Below are 15,724 nucleotides of genomic sequence, written 5' to 3' on the forward strand. Positions count from 1 at the left end.
AAAATTCTCTCCCCGAATTTGCTATCTTCCTAGACTCCCGAAATCTCACCTTCTATAATTGATTTACCTATATTTTATTCATACATGTTCCAACTGTTTTGGAAAAGGGAGAGAGATTTTGCTGCAATCGTTGTGATGGGTAGTAATTATCCAGTGCCCAAATTTGAAGGCTCCCAGGAGGGATCTTGGGGTCGGCCAAATTCGGGAAGTAGGATGGGGTTCTACTGGATCCCTTTTTTTCACCAAAACCCTCCACATTAGACTATAGGGGTGGGATGGGGGAATAATGGAGTTGCTCTAACCTCTTAAAATCAAATTCTCAGCGTTCTAGCATTTTTTTTAAGAGGCGCAGCGTTCTAGCAATTTTGTTTTCTGAGGTTGCTTCTTCCATCTGGCCCGTTAGGCCCAACAAATAACATAATACTTGGTCCAAACTCAAATCCAACTCGGAGCTCGATGGAAACTCCAGCCCAGTGTCCTTACCACTCACGGCCCATGCCAAGCGGCCCACATAAAGCGGGCGCGGACGTGCAGAGAGAGAGGACGGACCGACCGCTACACCACCAACCCCAACCCGCCGCTCGTTCTCGGGCTCAAGAGGGTCAATCGCAAAACCCTATCTTCTTCCCCCCATCTTCCCCAGCGACGGCACCAGGCCCCTCCGCCTCTCTCTCGTGCCCGCACCCGGTACGGCTTCTCCTTCTACCTCCATCGACGGGCTCCCCTCCATATCCTCACTCCGTTATCCGTGTTTTTGTTGTTGTTGATTTCTAGGGTTTGTATTTTCGTTATTCGGGGTCGGGGGCATGTCTGTATGCGCATCAGATGCGGGTTTGCTGTGTAGTTCGCAGGATTACTGTTTCGAGGGTAGGTTCGTGTGGTTCTTGGATCTGTAGTCGCGCTGCTGTCACTTTGGTATCATCTGAGTTACCTCGCTGTTCTAGGGTTTGTGGGTGCGTCGTAGGAATCGGCGGGAGCTTTGCGCGCCTTGAACAGCTCGTGGGAGTTTAAACTGTAGGCTATATTTTCTCGGAAAGGTGGTTAACCTTAAGTTAAGTTTATCTGAAATTTTGGGTTTATCTCCTGTACCCTGCGATTCGACATGAGAAAGGCCTGCTTACTGTATCCGAATCCTGCATTTTTTTCGAACCATCCTTGACTCTAGTTTTGATGTAATAGTGCTCCTTGGGATTACAGGTTGCAGCAAGGAAGGATGAGTAGGCGCTGGAGCCGGACTATTTACGTAGGGAACCTCCCCGGTGATATCAGGGAGAGGGAGGTGGAGGATCTCTTCTACAAGGTTGGTATTTCTAATTCCATAGTGTGAATCTTATTTCTCTTGAAAACAAGGAAATAGTGACATAACTCTAAAATACATAGGACGATGTTGTAGTTTACTGTTTTTTTCCTCTGGATAACAGGAACACTCTAGTTTTGATGTGTTATTTTTCTCTCCTGAGTGCTGAAAATAACATTAATAGTTGTGCCATTCGGTATTAAGATAATAATCTGCAGTCCCTAATTCACTCTGCAATTTGGAATTTTACTCCGATTCTGCCTGAGTATCTGATGTTTAATTCTTTCCGTGCAGTATGGACGGATTGTTGAAATCGACTTGAAGGTTCCCCCTAGGCCACCTGGCTTTGCTTTTGTGGAGGTAACTCTTTGAATATGTTAATCTTCTTTATCTTTGCGATCTGAATTTAGAATTTTTGTGCTTTTTAGGAGCTACTGATTTTTTTCCGAGTTAGTGTATAATATGGATCCTGACTCTCAGTACTTGTTACCGTGCCATATAGTTTGAAGATCCCCGAGATGCTGAAGACGCGATTCATGGACGGGATGGCTATAATTTTGATGGAAATCGGCTGAGGGTAGGTGCAATGAGTTCCGCATCATGCTCTTCTCAGTTCACATATTTAATCCTCACTATCCACAGGTCGAACTTGCACATGGCGGGAGGGCCAACTCTTCTTCGCTTCCAAACAGCTACGGTGGTGGAGGTGGAGGTGGAGGACGCCGTGGCGGTGTCTCTCGGCATACAGAGTATCGCGGTATGGTAAACATATTGAAACGGTTACTGAGTACTCTACTTCTCTGTTTATAAGCTAATTCTTTGTGCGCCTTTTGACAGTTCTGGTTACTGGACTACCTTCTTCTGCATCATGGCAAGATCTAAAGGTGAATACTGCAAGACCATATTTTTCATCAATTTTTCAGCTTTATTTTACCTTCTCACCGTTTTTCTCCTTATTTCTCTGAATGTTGCTGCAGGACCATATGCGAAAGGCTGGTGATGTCTGTTTCTCTGAGGTGTATCGTGAGGGTGATGGTGAGTTAGTTTGGGTACCCAACTCCCTGCTGCACTATATTTTTCATTTTTCCACTGTGTTCTGTTCACCCGGGCAAGATGCAAATGGATTAGATGAACAAGTTACAAGTCAGCTGCCAACATTGTTAGATGTAAATTGCATGCTTTTAGTGCCCACTTTATAATTCACGGCTGTTCTGATTGAACTTATTTCTAGAAAATAGCAGTGATATCCTTTTCTTACCACATCTTACATGTTCAAACGTTCATATGGGACTCATGGTGTGCGTGGTGCCTTGATTGTATTAAAACCCCAGCTTGATTGCTAGTTCCAACTGTATTAATCAGGTTTAGTTAAGACATGGCTGTTAACAGTGTACTTATTTTCTATCAAGTTATTCGTGTTGTGTTGCTGCTACCTGTTGTTTACGTACAACATCATTGTTTGCTACAGGGACCACTGGAATTGTGGATTATACAAACTATGATGACATGAAGTATGCTGTAAGTCCTCTCCTCTTTTCCTTTTCTTTTTTCCGGCTTCTCTTATTGTTTGAGTTGCTATTTTTTGTTACATTGGAATGCTGCTTTTCATTACGCCTTCACAATCTTGTTGAATTTGTGGTTTTCAAGCACTGGGATCGGCAGTGCCTTTACTTTGTAATTGAAGTTGAATTTTTTTTAATGAACCATGTGCAGATAAGGAAACTTGATGATAGTGAATTTAGAAATGCCTTTTCGCGGGCACCTATAAGGGTAAGTACACACTCTGATGTCTATTTTTATAATTTATTCTGGGCTTGAACTTGTTCTGAAATTAACCAACACACCACAACATTGTTTTCTAAAGGTGAAAGAGTATGCTGGCAAACGCAGCTGCTCATACTCACGAAGCCGTAGCAGAAGCCGGAGTCAGAGCTACAGCAGAAGCAGGAGTCCAAGGTCAGGCTGTGAGATTACATTCTGTTGGCCCTGGGTAACATAACTGATCACTGATCAAAATTGTTATGCTTTCAGCAAGTCTCCTAAGGCGAAACCATCACGCCGTTCAGCATCAAGATCTCGATCCAGATCAGTTTCTTCCCATCCACGGTCAGAGTCAAAGGGACGCTCTCCATCAAGGTAACTTTGTCCCTGTTGTTAATTCAGCATGGTAAATATTGCAGTCTGCAAAGTTTCTGTATAACCAAATGCTTCTGGAGGTAAATATTGCCATCGCACATGTGTACACATGTATGCTCTGGTTGAAACTTGAAAATAATGGTCTGTGCGGAACAGCCTAAATACTATACATCTATCCAAGTTGGCAAGTGCAAACAAACTGTTAACCCTCATGCTTTGGATGTTGGATTTACGAACAAGTCATGATTAATTAAACTTACTGATTTTTCCTAATTGTTCTGGAAATTATCACAAGTTTTATCACATTCTAGTGTCAAATGTTTCATGTCTAACTAAATTGGCTAGTGCCCGTTTCTTAAAGCGTCAAATCATTTCTTCCTTAGATGAGGGATTGTGCTGCGATCTAGGGATTGCGCATTAGGAAATTGAGGATGGGGATTTGGTCAATTTGCACCAGCTCCATTGGTTGACTGAGGTATGGTAATAAACTGGGAGCTGAACTGGAAGCTAAAAATCATCTATTATTGTTGACCTAATGTACTGTAACTGATTACATCAGAGATTGGGCATAAGGATTGGTTTGGAACTCTGGAAGTAGAGCATTAAGGATTGACGGTATGGACTATGACGGCACATTGGGATTTGCTCAGATTTGAGTACATGAGGATTGTGATCCTTTCTGGCTCCTTCACTGGCTTCAAATCGGAGGGCTATTCTAGCGTATGATCACGTAACATTGACATGAAACACTTTCAGTACTGCATGTTTTTGACACAAGAAACTGATTGCTTTTAATCCTAATGACTTCATTTAACTTCCATGTGGCCATTTCAATGCTTAATTGGGAGGTATCGAGGTTTCTGGAAGCAAGCTGTTCAATTTGCATTCTGATTTTGAATCCTGTTCGTTTCTGAAACCTTTTGCAGATCACCAGCAAAATCCCGATCCCCTATTGCTTCTGTAAGTATTCTCAACGGTGCTTATTTTTGTTGGTAAAGTTTGTGGTTGAAACTCACTTTTCGTTATTTTTGCGCAGCCTGCCAACGGTGCAGCAGCAAGCCCCAAGAAACGCAGCCCATCACGCTCCCCATCTCCTCCTGATGTAATATAGTTCTTACACTTGTTCTCGCGTACTGTTGATAGTCAAGTGGTTGTTGATCTTACACTGATCCAATTGCATTTTCAGGCCAAATCAGAATAGAGCTGATGTTCTGCTGGGTGGCGGGGTTGGAGCCATGGTCCTCAAAACGCTTGGATATTTGTCGCCCTCGCCAACTTCGGAGCTCGCTGTTAAAGCACCTAGTTTTCCTAGGGCCCTGCGTGACATTTCCTGTAAACGTATTTGAATGGGAACTTGAGATTTATGCACAATTTCTTTATGTTGACAATTTACTTGGATTATCTATGGTCGTAAGAAGACATTTGAAAAAGAGTCATACATTCATAATATGTGCTATGTTTGTCGTACATGGCGGTTGAACCGCTCTTCCTGACTGATAATTTAAACGCATGCATCATACATACTGGTACAATTGGGTGCACACAGTCGTTACGTAATGACACGAATGCCGCACTGGAATCTTTTAACGTAATATGACGCTGTTGGTTTACACAATGTATCATCACTCTTGATTGAATCGGCGATCATTTGGTGTGCTTGGGCTGCTTGACGATCATGACGGAGCAGTGCGCGTGGTGTGCGCAGTAGTCGCTCACGCTCCCCAGAAAGGCCCTGCACCATCAACAAGCGCTCATTCAGTAGATAGGTAGATTCAGTTGAGTTGAGGAGGTGAATCTTAGGCAGGAATTTAGAAAGGCTGAGCATTTGAAGCCTAGGCAGGAGAATGCTGCAAAAACACCATCGTCATCTCTAGAAGAAAGGAGCTGCAGGAAGCAAGACGAACCTCTTGATGGCGCCGTAGCCATGGCTGCCGACGACGAGCATGTCGGCCCGGTGCTTGTCGATGGCGTTGCACAGCACTATCCTCGGCTCCCCTTCCACCACCTCAACCACGCCCTCAACCTGCCGGATTGATTCAGCCAGTCAGTCCAAGCTAAGTACGCTACCTACATCAATCAGTCTCCCTTTCTCTCGATCCAAGATTCCAAGTTCATACCGAGCTGGCGGCGCAGAGGCGGCGCGCGCGCTCAACCACCTCCTCCGCCCTCCGCCGCAGGTCCGCCTCCACGTACCTCAGCACCTCGCCGCCGGCAGCGGCCGCTGGAGAGAACAAAAAACCCAAAACCAATTCCCAATCGGAACTCTGCGTCACCATAAATTCAGAATCCCGAACCGATCCCCCGGAAATTAAAATACGGAGTAGATCGAATCAAGGATGGGTCGGAGAGGGGTGGTGGTGGTTACCGGCCCCGCCGACGGTGACGACGGAGGACGGGGACGGCTTGGCGTGGACGACGACGAGCTCGGCGGCGGCCATGGCGGCCACGTGGCGCACGGCCCACTCCAGCGCGCGGTAGCTGTGGTCGCTGTCGTCCACGCCCACCAGCACCACCGTCTTGTTCCTCGTCTCCTCCTCCTCCGCCGCCGCAGGAGCTGCTGCCGCTGCCTCAGTCTCCGCCATGTATGTATGCTCTGGTCAGAATCAGAGAGGAGGATTCTCAATCTGCCTGCTTCTTGCTTGCTTGATCGGAGAGGGGTAGTGGTGGTGGGTCTTGACTCTTCACTCTTGTTGCAGGTTATACAACGGCAGGCCGTGGACTATATATATATATACAACGGTGGTGAACTGCGCGAGCTGAGCTGAAATCGGGGCTGACGAGGACGAAAACCGGAAGTGGATCCGCCGCCGGGAAATGGAAAACGGGAGGAGCTAAGCTGCTTGTTGCCTGCTCCGGTTTTCTCCTTTTTCCCGTTTCGTTTCTCGTCCTTGTCTTTGACTTTTCAGCTTGGACCTGCTGCTCTGCTCCTGCTAGTTGAGTGCTTGCTTGCTAGGAAAGACAGCAACAGACCAACTGATGATTAACCAACAGAAGCTTCGATCTCGCAGATTTGGTGTGATGCAGCATCGCACCGCACCGCATTTCATTCTACGTACGGTACAACAAAGCAAAATCTACGTGCTTCACTCACTCCGGTAACTTTATACTGAATCTCCGACGCTTGTTACGGATCGGAGGAAGAATAATTTTCGCTGGTTCGGCGAGACGGAAAGGTTAATTACTCCTTTGTGTTCCGTGGAAATGTGTGCCACCGGGACGCTGCTTTAGGCGAGAAAGAAGCACAAAACATTCGACGATAGAAAAGGCGCTCCCACAACTTGATATGGACATGGAATATCTAAAGTCCGATCCGAAAGATCTGCTTTCAAAAAGAGTAATTATCTTCAGAAATGTCTTGATTACATACAAGGTGGAGGCGTCAAGCAAAGGCACTTTTCAGCGACAGAAGCACTACGCACCGTGGTAACAACAGAGCGAGAATTCCACGCCAAGGAAACGAGCAAACCGACGAACAATGCAAGTCCTCTGTTTTTTCTTTCGGCAAGAAGATAACACGCCATGAATTCCGTTGGCCTGGATAAGCTTGAGCCAACATCATTTTGCGTGTGTCTGATCGAGACCGGCCGGGATTTCACCTTGAACTTGATATCGATCGATTCAGGGAAAGGTATCGATGGATCGATAGGTACGTGCATGCACGGCACTCCCAATTAAGCTAGTCTCGACCAACAAACTTCCGTTACACGTCACTCCGTCACTGACACGTTCGCACCGTGCTATATGCCCACGTTCGTACCTGCCTGCATGAATCGGTTAGAATGAGTCCTCGTGCTCTTCTCTCTTATAATCTTGCCTATTCTTTGTTCTCGTCGCGTATGAGCCAACGATTGTGACTCTATGGATGTTTTCTGTTATGTCTTTGCAATATGTACGTGGTAAGTTGATTTTCCAGTCATTGGATATGGTCTGTGCTTAAGGTTCCGGACGAACGATGAAAAAAGAAAGGTGAGACGACTTTTCATTTTTAGATAAGACGACCGAGATATAGCCACACCTATGGATGTTTTCTGTTATTGTCTTTGCAATATGCACGTGTATAAGATACATTGGTAAGTTGATTTTCCAGTCATTGGATATGGTCTGTGCTTAAGGTTCCGGACGAACGATGAAAAAAAAAAGATGAGACGACTTTTCATTTTTAGATAAGACGACCGAGATATAGCCCAGTTGCAGCTCGTACACAAGAGTTCCATATTGTTTTGTCATTCGGTGGACCGAATAGGCCGAACCGAAATCAACGGGAATTGGTCTTTGAATTTCCATTTCAAAAGTTTGATCATCATGTTCGAAACCCAAAATTCCTGAACGCTGGATAGACCTAACCGTGCGTGACGACCGATTGCCCGTTCCAGGCCTAATTTCCACAAAGACATGGGAGAGACGGCGGGTCCGCTTATATACACACACACCACCAGTTGACGTGGTGAAGAAGCCTCCCACTGCTTTCATTTTGTTCCAAAATCGCGTCCTGCACCTTTTCTTTTCCTCTTGTTGCTCACACGAGTTGCCGCCCCTCGTTTTCCTTGAATCCACGAGCCGCGCGTGACTAGATCGCCGCCTCCTTTCATTTACTTGCCTCTTTCCCGTGCTCAAATCACAGCCCCTGAACATCTCCTTTTCAAGAACTGGTCTTCTCTGCCTGCCTGCTTCAGAAATTAGCAGGCTTTCCCGTTTGGAATCAGGGGTGTGTTTTTGACCTTGTGGTCATGAAGTTCGCCAAGAAGTACGAGACGTACATGAAGGGGATGGAGGAGGAGCTCCCCGGCGTGGGGCTCAAGCGGCTCAAGAAGATGCTCAAGAAATGCCGCGCCGAGCTCGGATCACACCAGCAATCCTCCTCTTCCTCTTCCGACGCCGGCGGTGTCCGGTGCCTCGGCCATTGCTCAGGTAAAAGAAGCCATGACCATTTCCGGTTTCCTGTTCTTTTCTGGTTCTGGTGCTGTAATTAGTTCGTGAAATCCCTTGCCGGTCTGTTATTAGTAGCTGGAGGAATCTTTTGCCGGTGTCCTGTTCTTCTTCTTCCTGAATTAAGACCCTGCCCCCCCCCCCCCCCCCCCCCCTAATGGATGGATTCCTCCTTTAGCAAAATGACAAACCTAGAAGAGAGAAGACTACAATCGGGTCGTTGTCAATGCCCATATTTTGGATTCCACTTGTTGCTAGTTTGCTACAGCATGTTACCAGCGTGACAAATCATGTGTTATATATAAAAAGAGCTTGACAAATTCTGCGTGGAACCTGCACGTTGCAGCTACAACATGCCTTTTTTTAAGATGTACAACATACACAAGTAATGCATGAAGAAATCAAGGCTGAACCATCAAAGAAGTTGAAATTACAGCCTTGCATGTTCAACTATCAGTTCAAACTGAATACTGACCATAGAAATGGTTTCACGCACTAAATTATACCAGGCCGTTAGCCGTTTTGTTGATCTAACAAATCGCAAGTGTACATATTGCTGAGCCCAGAGTACTGACCGTGATGACATCTATTGACAAAGTCGCTTTACAAAGTCTATAAATAAAATAGCACAATTGCACCAACCAGTGTAGAGTCAACTGTGCTGTGTTTCATAGGTTTAGCAAGGAACTTACTGCGATTGGTGCATCTGTTCCATTGACTCCAATTTTCTACTCTATAATAAATCTCTGGAGTTGCCTACCATGGTTTTGAGACAATTATTTATGTGAACGACTGCAAAGTGCCAACAGACAAAACAAAAGTTCATGCATGGTTCAGCTGGCATTGTAGATGTTTAAATTACCTTTCAAGGTTGGTTAGCTGACAAGTTCCTAACAATACGCAGTATGTGATGGGAGTTTCTTCCCGTCCCTTCTCAACGAGATGTCAGCCGTCATTGGCTGCTTCAACAAGAAGGCCAAGAAGCTTCTTGAATTACATTTGGCATCAGGTTTCAAGAAATATGCCATGTGGTTCACCAACAAGGGCCACAAGAGCCATGGGCAATTGATACAGCAAGGCAAAGACTTGGTTACATATGCAATTATAAATGCCGTAGCGATGAGGAAAATTCTAAAGAAGTATGACAAGGTATGGTCTTCACTCAAACGACCTGAGCTTTTTTAAGGATTATCAGAAACGACCCTGCCTTTTCCAACTGTGAAAAGCACTAATAATATTTAAGTTCTCAATACAATAGTAACAAAAGGAAAGAACTACTGGATGTTCCTGCATCAGAGGGGAGAAGAGGAGAAGCAAGCGAATTTCATGCATTTTAGACTTAAACAGGCAAATTGGAGTTAAGTTCTAAATGCCAATGCATATTGGAATCATCAGATAGTCCAGAATATATGATGTTCTGTTTCAACTACGTAATCATATTTCTGGTATCAAATTCTTAGTTGTCTTTACATTTCAGAAATAACAATTGTGAATCAACAAGTAATAAAAAAACAATGATCAAAAGCACCTACTTTGCAGATACATTACTCGAAGCAAGGGCAGGAGTTCAAAGCTCAAGCCCAGAGCCTGCACATTGAGATACTTCAGTCCCCATGGCTATGTGAGCTAATGGCTTTCTACATGAATCTGAGAAGGAGCAAGAACAACGAGGTTGCGATGGAGCTCTTTGGTGACTGTTCGCTCACATTTGATGATGATCAGCCAACGCTCTCATGCAACCTCTTTGACTCTATGCGCGTTGATATTAGCTTGATGTGTTCAATTTGCTTGGTGAGCTCGCACTTTCTACTCAGAGCACCACTATACACTAGTTACATTATTTCGATCTATAGTGAGGATAACTGTTCCTACGTTTGTTGTAATGCATTCGACATACAATTCGTTGCTAGTGCATTGCCACATTGCGATTTGTCTTCTTTGTGATGTCTGAAAAATTCATCTGTTTTTCTTTTGCAGGACACAATGTTTGATCCGGTCTCTCTTTCCTGCGGCCATATATTTTGCTACTTGTGCTGCTGTTCTGCTGCATCAGTGACGATTGTTGACGGACTGAAGTCTGCAGATCAAAAATCAAAGTGCCCACTGTGCCGACAGGTAAAAATAATTTCATCAGTTTGGGGACAGTTGTGTGTGTATGTCCAGCTGACTGCCCTCATTTTCCATTTCAGGTTGGGGTCTTTCCTAATGCTGCACACTTGGATGAGCTGAACATGCTGATAAGCTATAGGTAAGTCTACATCCCAACAAATCCTCTGTGAGCAACGATATGACAGGAAAGGTACAATTTTCTTCTGTACCTTGTGATTAGTTTATCAGTGTTGTATATCAACAGCTGTCCAGAGTTTTGGGAGAAGAGAATGCAGATGGAGCGAGTTGAACGTGTTCGCCTAGCTAAGGAGCACTGGGAGTCACAATGTAGAGCATTCTTGGGCATTTGATGGAACGTGTAATCTTGGTTAAAAAAAAGGAATTTCTCATTGTTGACTTGTTCTTGGTTAGATCTTGCTTTGTTGGATATATCCTGCTGAAATGAATCGGCCTGTAAAGCGGGTTCACTTTTGTGCACCTAGACGAAAAGGAGGCACATGTGTCGTGATTAATGAGTGTAGAACTGCAAAAGTGACCTGGCCTATTTGGCCAATTTGGCTTTCTGATGTTTTACCACAGATTTGGGCCTGCCATCCAGAGGCACCTACCTCTAAATATACATGATCTCCATTGTTATTCAGGCAATATCTTGCATGTTTCCGCCATTTTCTATGAATAAGTGTAAGTTGTTCTGTGCGCTCAGAGGAATTCAAGAACCAGGGTCAAGTTACTCCAAAGATTAGGATCAAATTCCTTTGTTGAGACTGTGACGACAGGTTGCAATACCAGCCCATTGAATCTTCTGAATGGCCTGATTTTCTATTCATTTATTTGTTGTTAAGTCACTAAACGGCTGATACTACCTGAACAAACACCAAGCATCATGCTTTAGGGATAACACATCGATGGGTGCTACTTTTTTTCTCTATAGAACACCATTAATGGATGCTGCAATAACAATCAAGATAAACATTGTAATCATGGAACCTCACTACCTACTTCACTTATCTTACTGTCTTCCCTAAATGTCACTTTTCTATTCCCTCTGCTCTATCAAAATCAGATCCTAGATGAATATAACTAAAAGGTTTTACAAAACTCTGGTGGCATGGTGATTTACTCCGACAGTTCATAATCACCAGTTCACCACAACTCCAGTTGCTGACACCAGAGAAATACTTCCTCACATCTTTGCCAGTAGAATGCAAGAAGAATACCTGACTTTGGAAAATGTCTGAAATGTGTCGGTCATAAATGGCTCGTTGCTTAGTCAGCTCTTAATCTCAGGATCTCCTTTGCTGTCCGCTTCCTAAAATATTCCATATGTTTCTGCAAAGAGTAATAGGTTTAAACAAATCAAACTACAAAGTACAGGGTAAACGGAAATGCCACTGTATATAGGTGTATGAGAGAGATTTGAGCTTGACTTTGCAATTTTGCATAAGCCTCGTTGGCAGGCCTGTTCTGGAAGTCCTTGACTTCAGAGAAACTCAGGAACCCCCAAAGAGACCCTAATGAAGCATATTTACTAAGTTCAAATTCACTAGATGTCTATTATACTCACCTGACTAAAAGACAGTCCGAGACCTCTGCTGTGGAAATCGATGAACTTGAGCATAAACATACCGCAATCCCATCTATTACAAGGGAAGTTCAGCATCAAACAAATCCATGTTTGCTCATTGTTAACGCTAAGTACAACATACATTTCAGGTAGTGAAAAATGAGCGTTGAAAATGCAGCAGTGCACTGAATGATGATAACTAACACTTCATATGAGTTTTTTGCGGAAACCAAAAGCAAACTGTTACTGGCAGGGAATAAGCAGTGGAAAGGAAGGTGTACCCATTATGTTGCAAAGGAAAAGGAACTGGTCTTTCCAGCCAAGAATTGATGTCTATCTCTATGTTACTCTTGTCCTTCAATTCATCCATAATATATCTAGCCTGAAGAAACACAAAAACATAACTTTTAATTTAACAAAAAAAAACAAATAGAAAGATGAAGACTTACGATAGCTACCAATGGATATATTCTAACTTCCCAAATAATAATGCCAATTTGCTGCTTGGTAAGTTAAACATGAAAAGATCATAGATGATAAAAACTAAAGGATACCTCTGAAGATCTATAATATCATAAATGGAACACATTTTCCTTATCTATAGCACAGAGAGCAAATCATGTGAATCATGCGCATGCATAAGTTGTAAAATAACAGTCCTCCTTTTGCTACTATGAGCTAGCTCTGCCACCCACATGCATAAATCAAACCTTGAGCACCACAGTCCACAGGCCCACCACAGAATGATTTGAAACAGTTACTTCAAATGTTATGCATAATCATTGGATTGCTAAGGAACTATTTTCTGACAAGTCACAAGAGAAGTAATTGGAGGCTATACCTCTTAGCTCTCTAAGTGTTTTACTGTAAGACATCCGTTTAGCAGATAGTATTTTACTCAAGATATCAGTTGAGCCTACCAGTATTCTCAGTACAGAGTAGTCCATGCCACCAAAAGAATCAAGATACTGGAAAGTTTTTTCCTTCATGTTAATAACTGCCAGGCACCAGTGCATATCTCTATGTACTGGAACGAATATCTGCACACCAAATTCTAACGGTAAGTTGAACATAGGAATGAAATTGTAAAAGAACAAAGGCCAATAATAAAAAAAACAAAGATCCAACTTTACTTTGTCACACTGCACAAGCTCATAGCCCAACTTGTTGATGGCTGTCCATCTTCTAACAGATTCGTAGTCATAACCAGTTTTCCCAGAAGCAAGCTGAACAAGAATCCAGAAAGTCATGAGGCGTTCACAGTTCAGTGCTAGCTACATGCTAAATTAACACAAAAGATCTAACAAGCAAGGTTACTAACAAGTATTAACAGGTCTGACAATCAGAAAAGGAATAGTCTCGTACTGGACGAACAACATACAACAGTGGTCTATAAAATAACAAGCACTTCATATGTATTATAGTAGTCATCAAGAGAAGGGCCACGAGTTTAGTAACCATGAGGCATGAATGTAACAGATCAAGGGAACTAGCCATGTAATAGGATAGGAAACCAAGCCATGCCTGGGTGATCGTATCATCGAGCTTTGTTCAGAATTGGCTCATTTGATTCAATATATTATTATTTATAGTTTCAAAACAATCTTATAATTGATCTTACGAGACAAGCCATATCATAATCGAGTTTCATTTGATTTCTGAGAAAGTAACAAGGATAATCGAAGCAATTTTGAACCAAGCCCATGAGCCGACTAGTCTCAATTATGAAAAGACTAACGAGATTAATCGAATCAATTTCAAAACGAGATTGCAAGCCTGTTAAGGAGCATTTTTCAGACACTTACATGTAAGAGATGCATATTCTTAAATTAATATATGACCTCATATGCTTGAATGGAAATTTCCTATGCGAAATTTGCTAAAGGTGTGGACTGCCACAAAAATATTGCAAAATCCAAGCAATCAGTACAGAATCATGCCTGAATAGTGCTACAGATAGAACTACTAAGTGCTAGCGGATATAAGTCATAACTGGTGTAAGTAGCAGAACTACAGAAAGACTTAAAAGAAAGCAAAGAATGCAGATCAGCTAACCTTCTTATAAAAGAATGTGTTAAAGAAGTGGCATTTTAAAAATCTTGTGGGTTCTCTTTCTGCCCTCTCCTTTAACAATTCAAGGTACAAATTGACGACCTGCAAAGGAAGAAATATAATATCATTTAAACATATCCTTCAAGACGTTCTTCTTTGATGAAGAAAGTTCTTCAACAATTTAACAATTCACCTCATCGTTTAACCAACCACGAGGCCTCAAACACCCTAGTGTCTCTTTGGTAATTTCAATGTTTGAAGGCTCATGCGCTGCCACTATTTTTTTACTGCAAAAAGAAGAGGAGAATTAATGCTTAATGTTGGACAAAAATTGAAACAAATAAATGAACGGTTGTCAAGTTATACCTGTGACCACCACCATACAAGGCGTTGTATACTTCACTTTCTTCTCCTTTCGTGAGAGGTGTGAACAGTTCAGACAGATCCTGGAATAGTCAATTACAATATGTGGGGGTTATATGTGAAGAACTGTTGAAAAGAGTCATGACTGGAAAATTTATAGGTGAATTCGCTCTAGTGAACAAGTTCACAAGCAGAAACATAACAGAGCAAGTTCCAAAAGTCATATCTCGGTTGACGCCACTCCGACGAAGGCAAGTGCATTAACCATTTTACTATGCATATCAGCGAGTCATGTAAATTGCAGCATGAGATTGAAATGGCTACCTCTTGGGGTCTATCGGTGCGCACCTCCTCCAGTGTGATCTTGCTGGCATCGCGAGTACCCCTCCTGACGGCACTGGCCTTGTCCCCCTGAACCTTCTTTGCCACAGAGAGATCTTCCGCCTCCCGCGACCCCTCGACCCATCCCTTCAGCAGCTGCGAGACAAAGTTGCCCATGTCTACCCCGGAGGCCTTCCGGCGGCGGCGAGGGGATGATGAACCGCTCGGGAGGAAGTAGCGGAGGACGAATGGGCGGACGGCGGGGACGAATACGACGCTGCTGCGTGGTCGGCGGCGAGGGGGAGCGGCCGCGGGACGGCGGGCGGCGCGAGGGCGGCGGCGGGGCGCGGCGGAGAGGGCGAAGCGGAGGCCGAAGGGGCGGATGGCGAGGAAGTGACTGGGGCAGAGGAGTCGGCGGCGGGGGCGAATCGTCGGGGAGTTGCTCTCGGTGCGCCGCTTCCGGCGGAGTTGGGCGGCGGCGGCGCTGGTCATGCCGCAGAGGCACCCGGCATGGGATGCTTGTGGCTGCGCGCGTGGCGGCGGAGGAGGGGGAGCGCTAGCTAGCGTGGTGGCGGCGGGCGGCGAGGGGGAGCTAGGGGTAGGGACTAGGGAGGCGGACGGCGCGGCGCCACCGGAATCGCGGATTTGAAATTGGGGAACGCGACGAGATACATCGGCAACAAAATTGATTAACAAACCCTGTAATTTCGCGATAAATTACAAATTACCGACGTGCTCGTTAGAGGTTAACGTTAAACAGCCTATTGGTAACTCGGCTTAATTTTGAAAATAATAATTCAAGGGTTAATTCGAAAACTGTCACTGTAATTCTTGTTTTTTCGAAAAACTCAGTGTAATTCTCTGTTTTCAATCGTAGCGACAGTTTTCGAAGAATCCGTAAATTTGTGGTGACATTTTTTGGAATATGTAAATTGTGCTGGTATTTTCTGAATACA

The 15,724-nt window shown here is 44.0% G+C and overlaps 4 protein-coding genes across 9 annotated transcripts; 2 read left to right on the top strand and 2 right to left on the bottom strand.

The window, feature by feature from the left end:
• Positions 1-531: 531 nt before the first annotated feature.
• On the top strand, positions 532-4,880 carry LOC100834993 (serine/arginine-rich-splicing factor SR34). 4 transcript variants are annotated; one of them, XR_002961755.1, is made up of 16 exons: positions 583-687; positions 1,205-1,300; positions 1,592-1,657; positions 1,800-1,874; positions 1,940-2,054; positions 2,135-2,181; positions 2,275-2,332; positions 2,766-2,815; positions 3,011-3,067; positions 3,162-3,253; positions 3,329-3,433; positions 3,817-3,908; positions 3,993-4,153; positions 4,360-4,393; positions 4,470-4,535; positions 4,620-4,880. XR_002961755.1 is itself a non-coding variant. In XM_014897342.2 (14 exons), exons 2-14 carry the CDS (start codon positions 1,214-1,216, stop codon positions 4,632-4,634), a joined length of 867 nt encoding a protein of 288 aa, XP_014752828.1. In that variant the 5' UTR covers positions 532-687; positions 1,198-1,213; the 3' UTR covers positions 4,635-4,880. The 4 variants fall into 4 exon arrangements, 3 of the variants coding, with proteins under 3 accessions (XP_014752828.1, XP_010234096.1, XP_010234089.1); XM_014897342.2 differs by lacking the exons at positions 3,817-3,908; positions 3,993-4,153 and having other exon boundaries at positions 532-687; positions 1,198-1,300; XM_010235794.3 differs by lacking the exons at positions 3,817-3,908; positions 3,993-4,153 and having other exon boundaries at positions 566-687; positions 1,180-1,300.
• Positions 4,855-6,414, bottom strand: LOC100835609 (universal stress protein YxiE). Its single transcript, XM_003562421.4, has 4 exons — positions 5,799-6,414; positions 5,551-5,654; positions 5,338-5,456; positions 4,855-5,165 (listed from the first exon to the last, which is right to left on the bottom strand). Exons 1-4 carry the CDS (start codon positions 6,013-6,015, stop codon positions 5,078-5,080), a joined length of 528 nt encoding a protein of 175 aa, XP_003562469.1. The 5' UTR covers positions 6,016-6,414; the 3' UTR covers positions 4,855-5,077.
• A 1,451-nt stretch (positions 6,415-7,865) lies between these two features.
• LOC100835302 (probable E3 ubiquitin-protein ligase BAH1-like 2) lies at positions 7,866-11,113 on the top strand. Of its 2 annotated transcripts, none has more exons than XM_010235804.3 (6): positions 7,866-8,341; positions 9,264-9,508; positions 9,899-10,150; positions 10,337-10,474; positions 10,549-10,607; positions 10,689-11,113. In XM_010235804.3, exons 1-6 carry the CDS (start codon positions 8,161-8,163, stop codon positions 10,816-10,818), a joined length of 1,005 nt encoding a protein of 334 aa, XP_010234106.1. In that variant the 5' UTR covers positions 7,866-8,160; the 3' UTR covers positions 10,819-11,113. The 2 variants fall into 2 exon arrangements, with proteins under 2 accessions (XP_010234106.1, XP_003562468.1); XM_003562420.4 differs by having other exon boundaries at positions 10,713-11,113.
• A 244-nt stretch (positions 11,114-11,357) lies between these two features.
• LOC100837324 (putative ubiquitin-like-specific protease 1B) lies at positions 11,358-15,414 on the bottom strand. Of its 2 annotated transcripts, none has more exons than XM_024456873.1 (9): positions 14,796-15,414; positions 14,451-14,530; positions 14,278-14,371; positions 14,088-14,186; positions 13,166-13,258; positions 12,953-13,072; positions 12,314-12,414; positions 12,033-12,105; positions 11,358-11,797 (listed from the first exon to the last, which is right to left on the bottom strand). In XM_024456873.1, the coding sequence occupies exons 1-9, from the start codon at positions 15,258-15,260 to the stop codon at positions 11,735-11,737; spliced, it is 1,188 nt and encodes a 395-aa protein (XP_024312641.1). In that variant the 5' UTR covers positions 15,261-15,414; the 3' UTR covers positions 11,358-11,734. The 2 variants fall into 2 exon arrangements, with proteins under 2 accessions (XP_024312641.1, XP_003559810.1); XM_003559762.4 differs by having other exon boundaries at positions 14,772-15,412.
• Positions 15,415-15,724: the final 310 nt, after the last annotated feature.

Source organism: Brachypodium distachyon, chromosome 1 (assembly GCF_000005505.3).
Source record: "Brachypodium distachyon strain Bd21 chromosome 1, Brachypodium_distachyon_v3.0, whole genome shotgun sequence".
Classification (NCBI taxonomy): Eukaryota; Viridiplantae; Streptophyta; class Magnoliopsida; order Poales; family Poaceae; genus Brachypodium; species Brachypodium distachyon.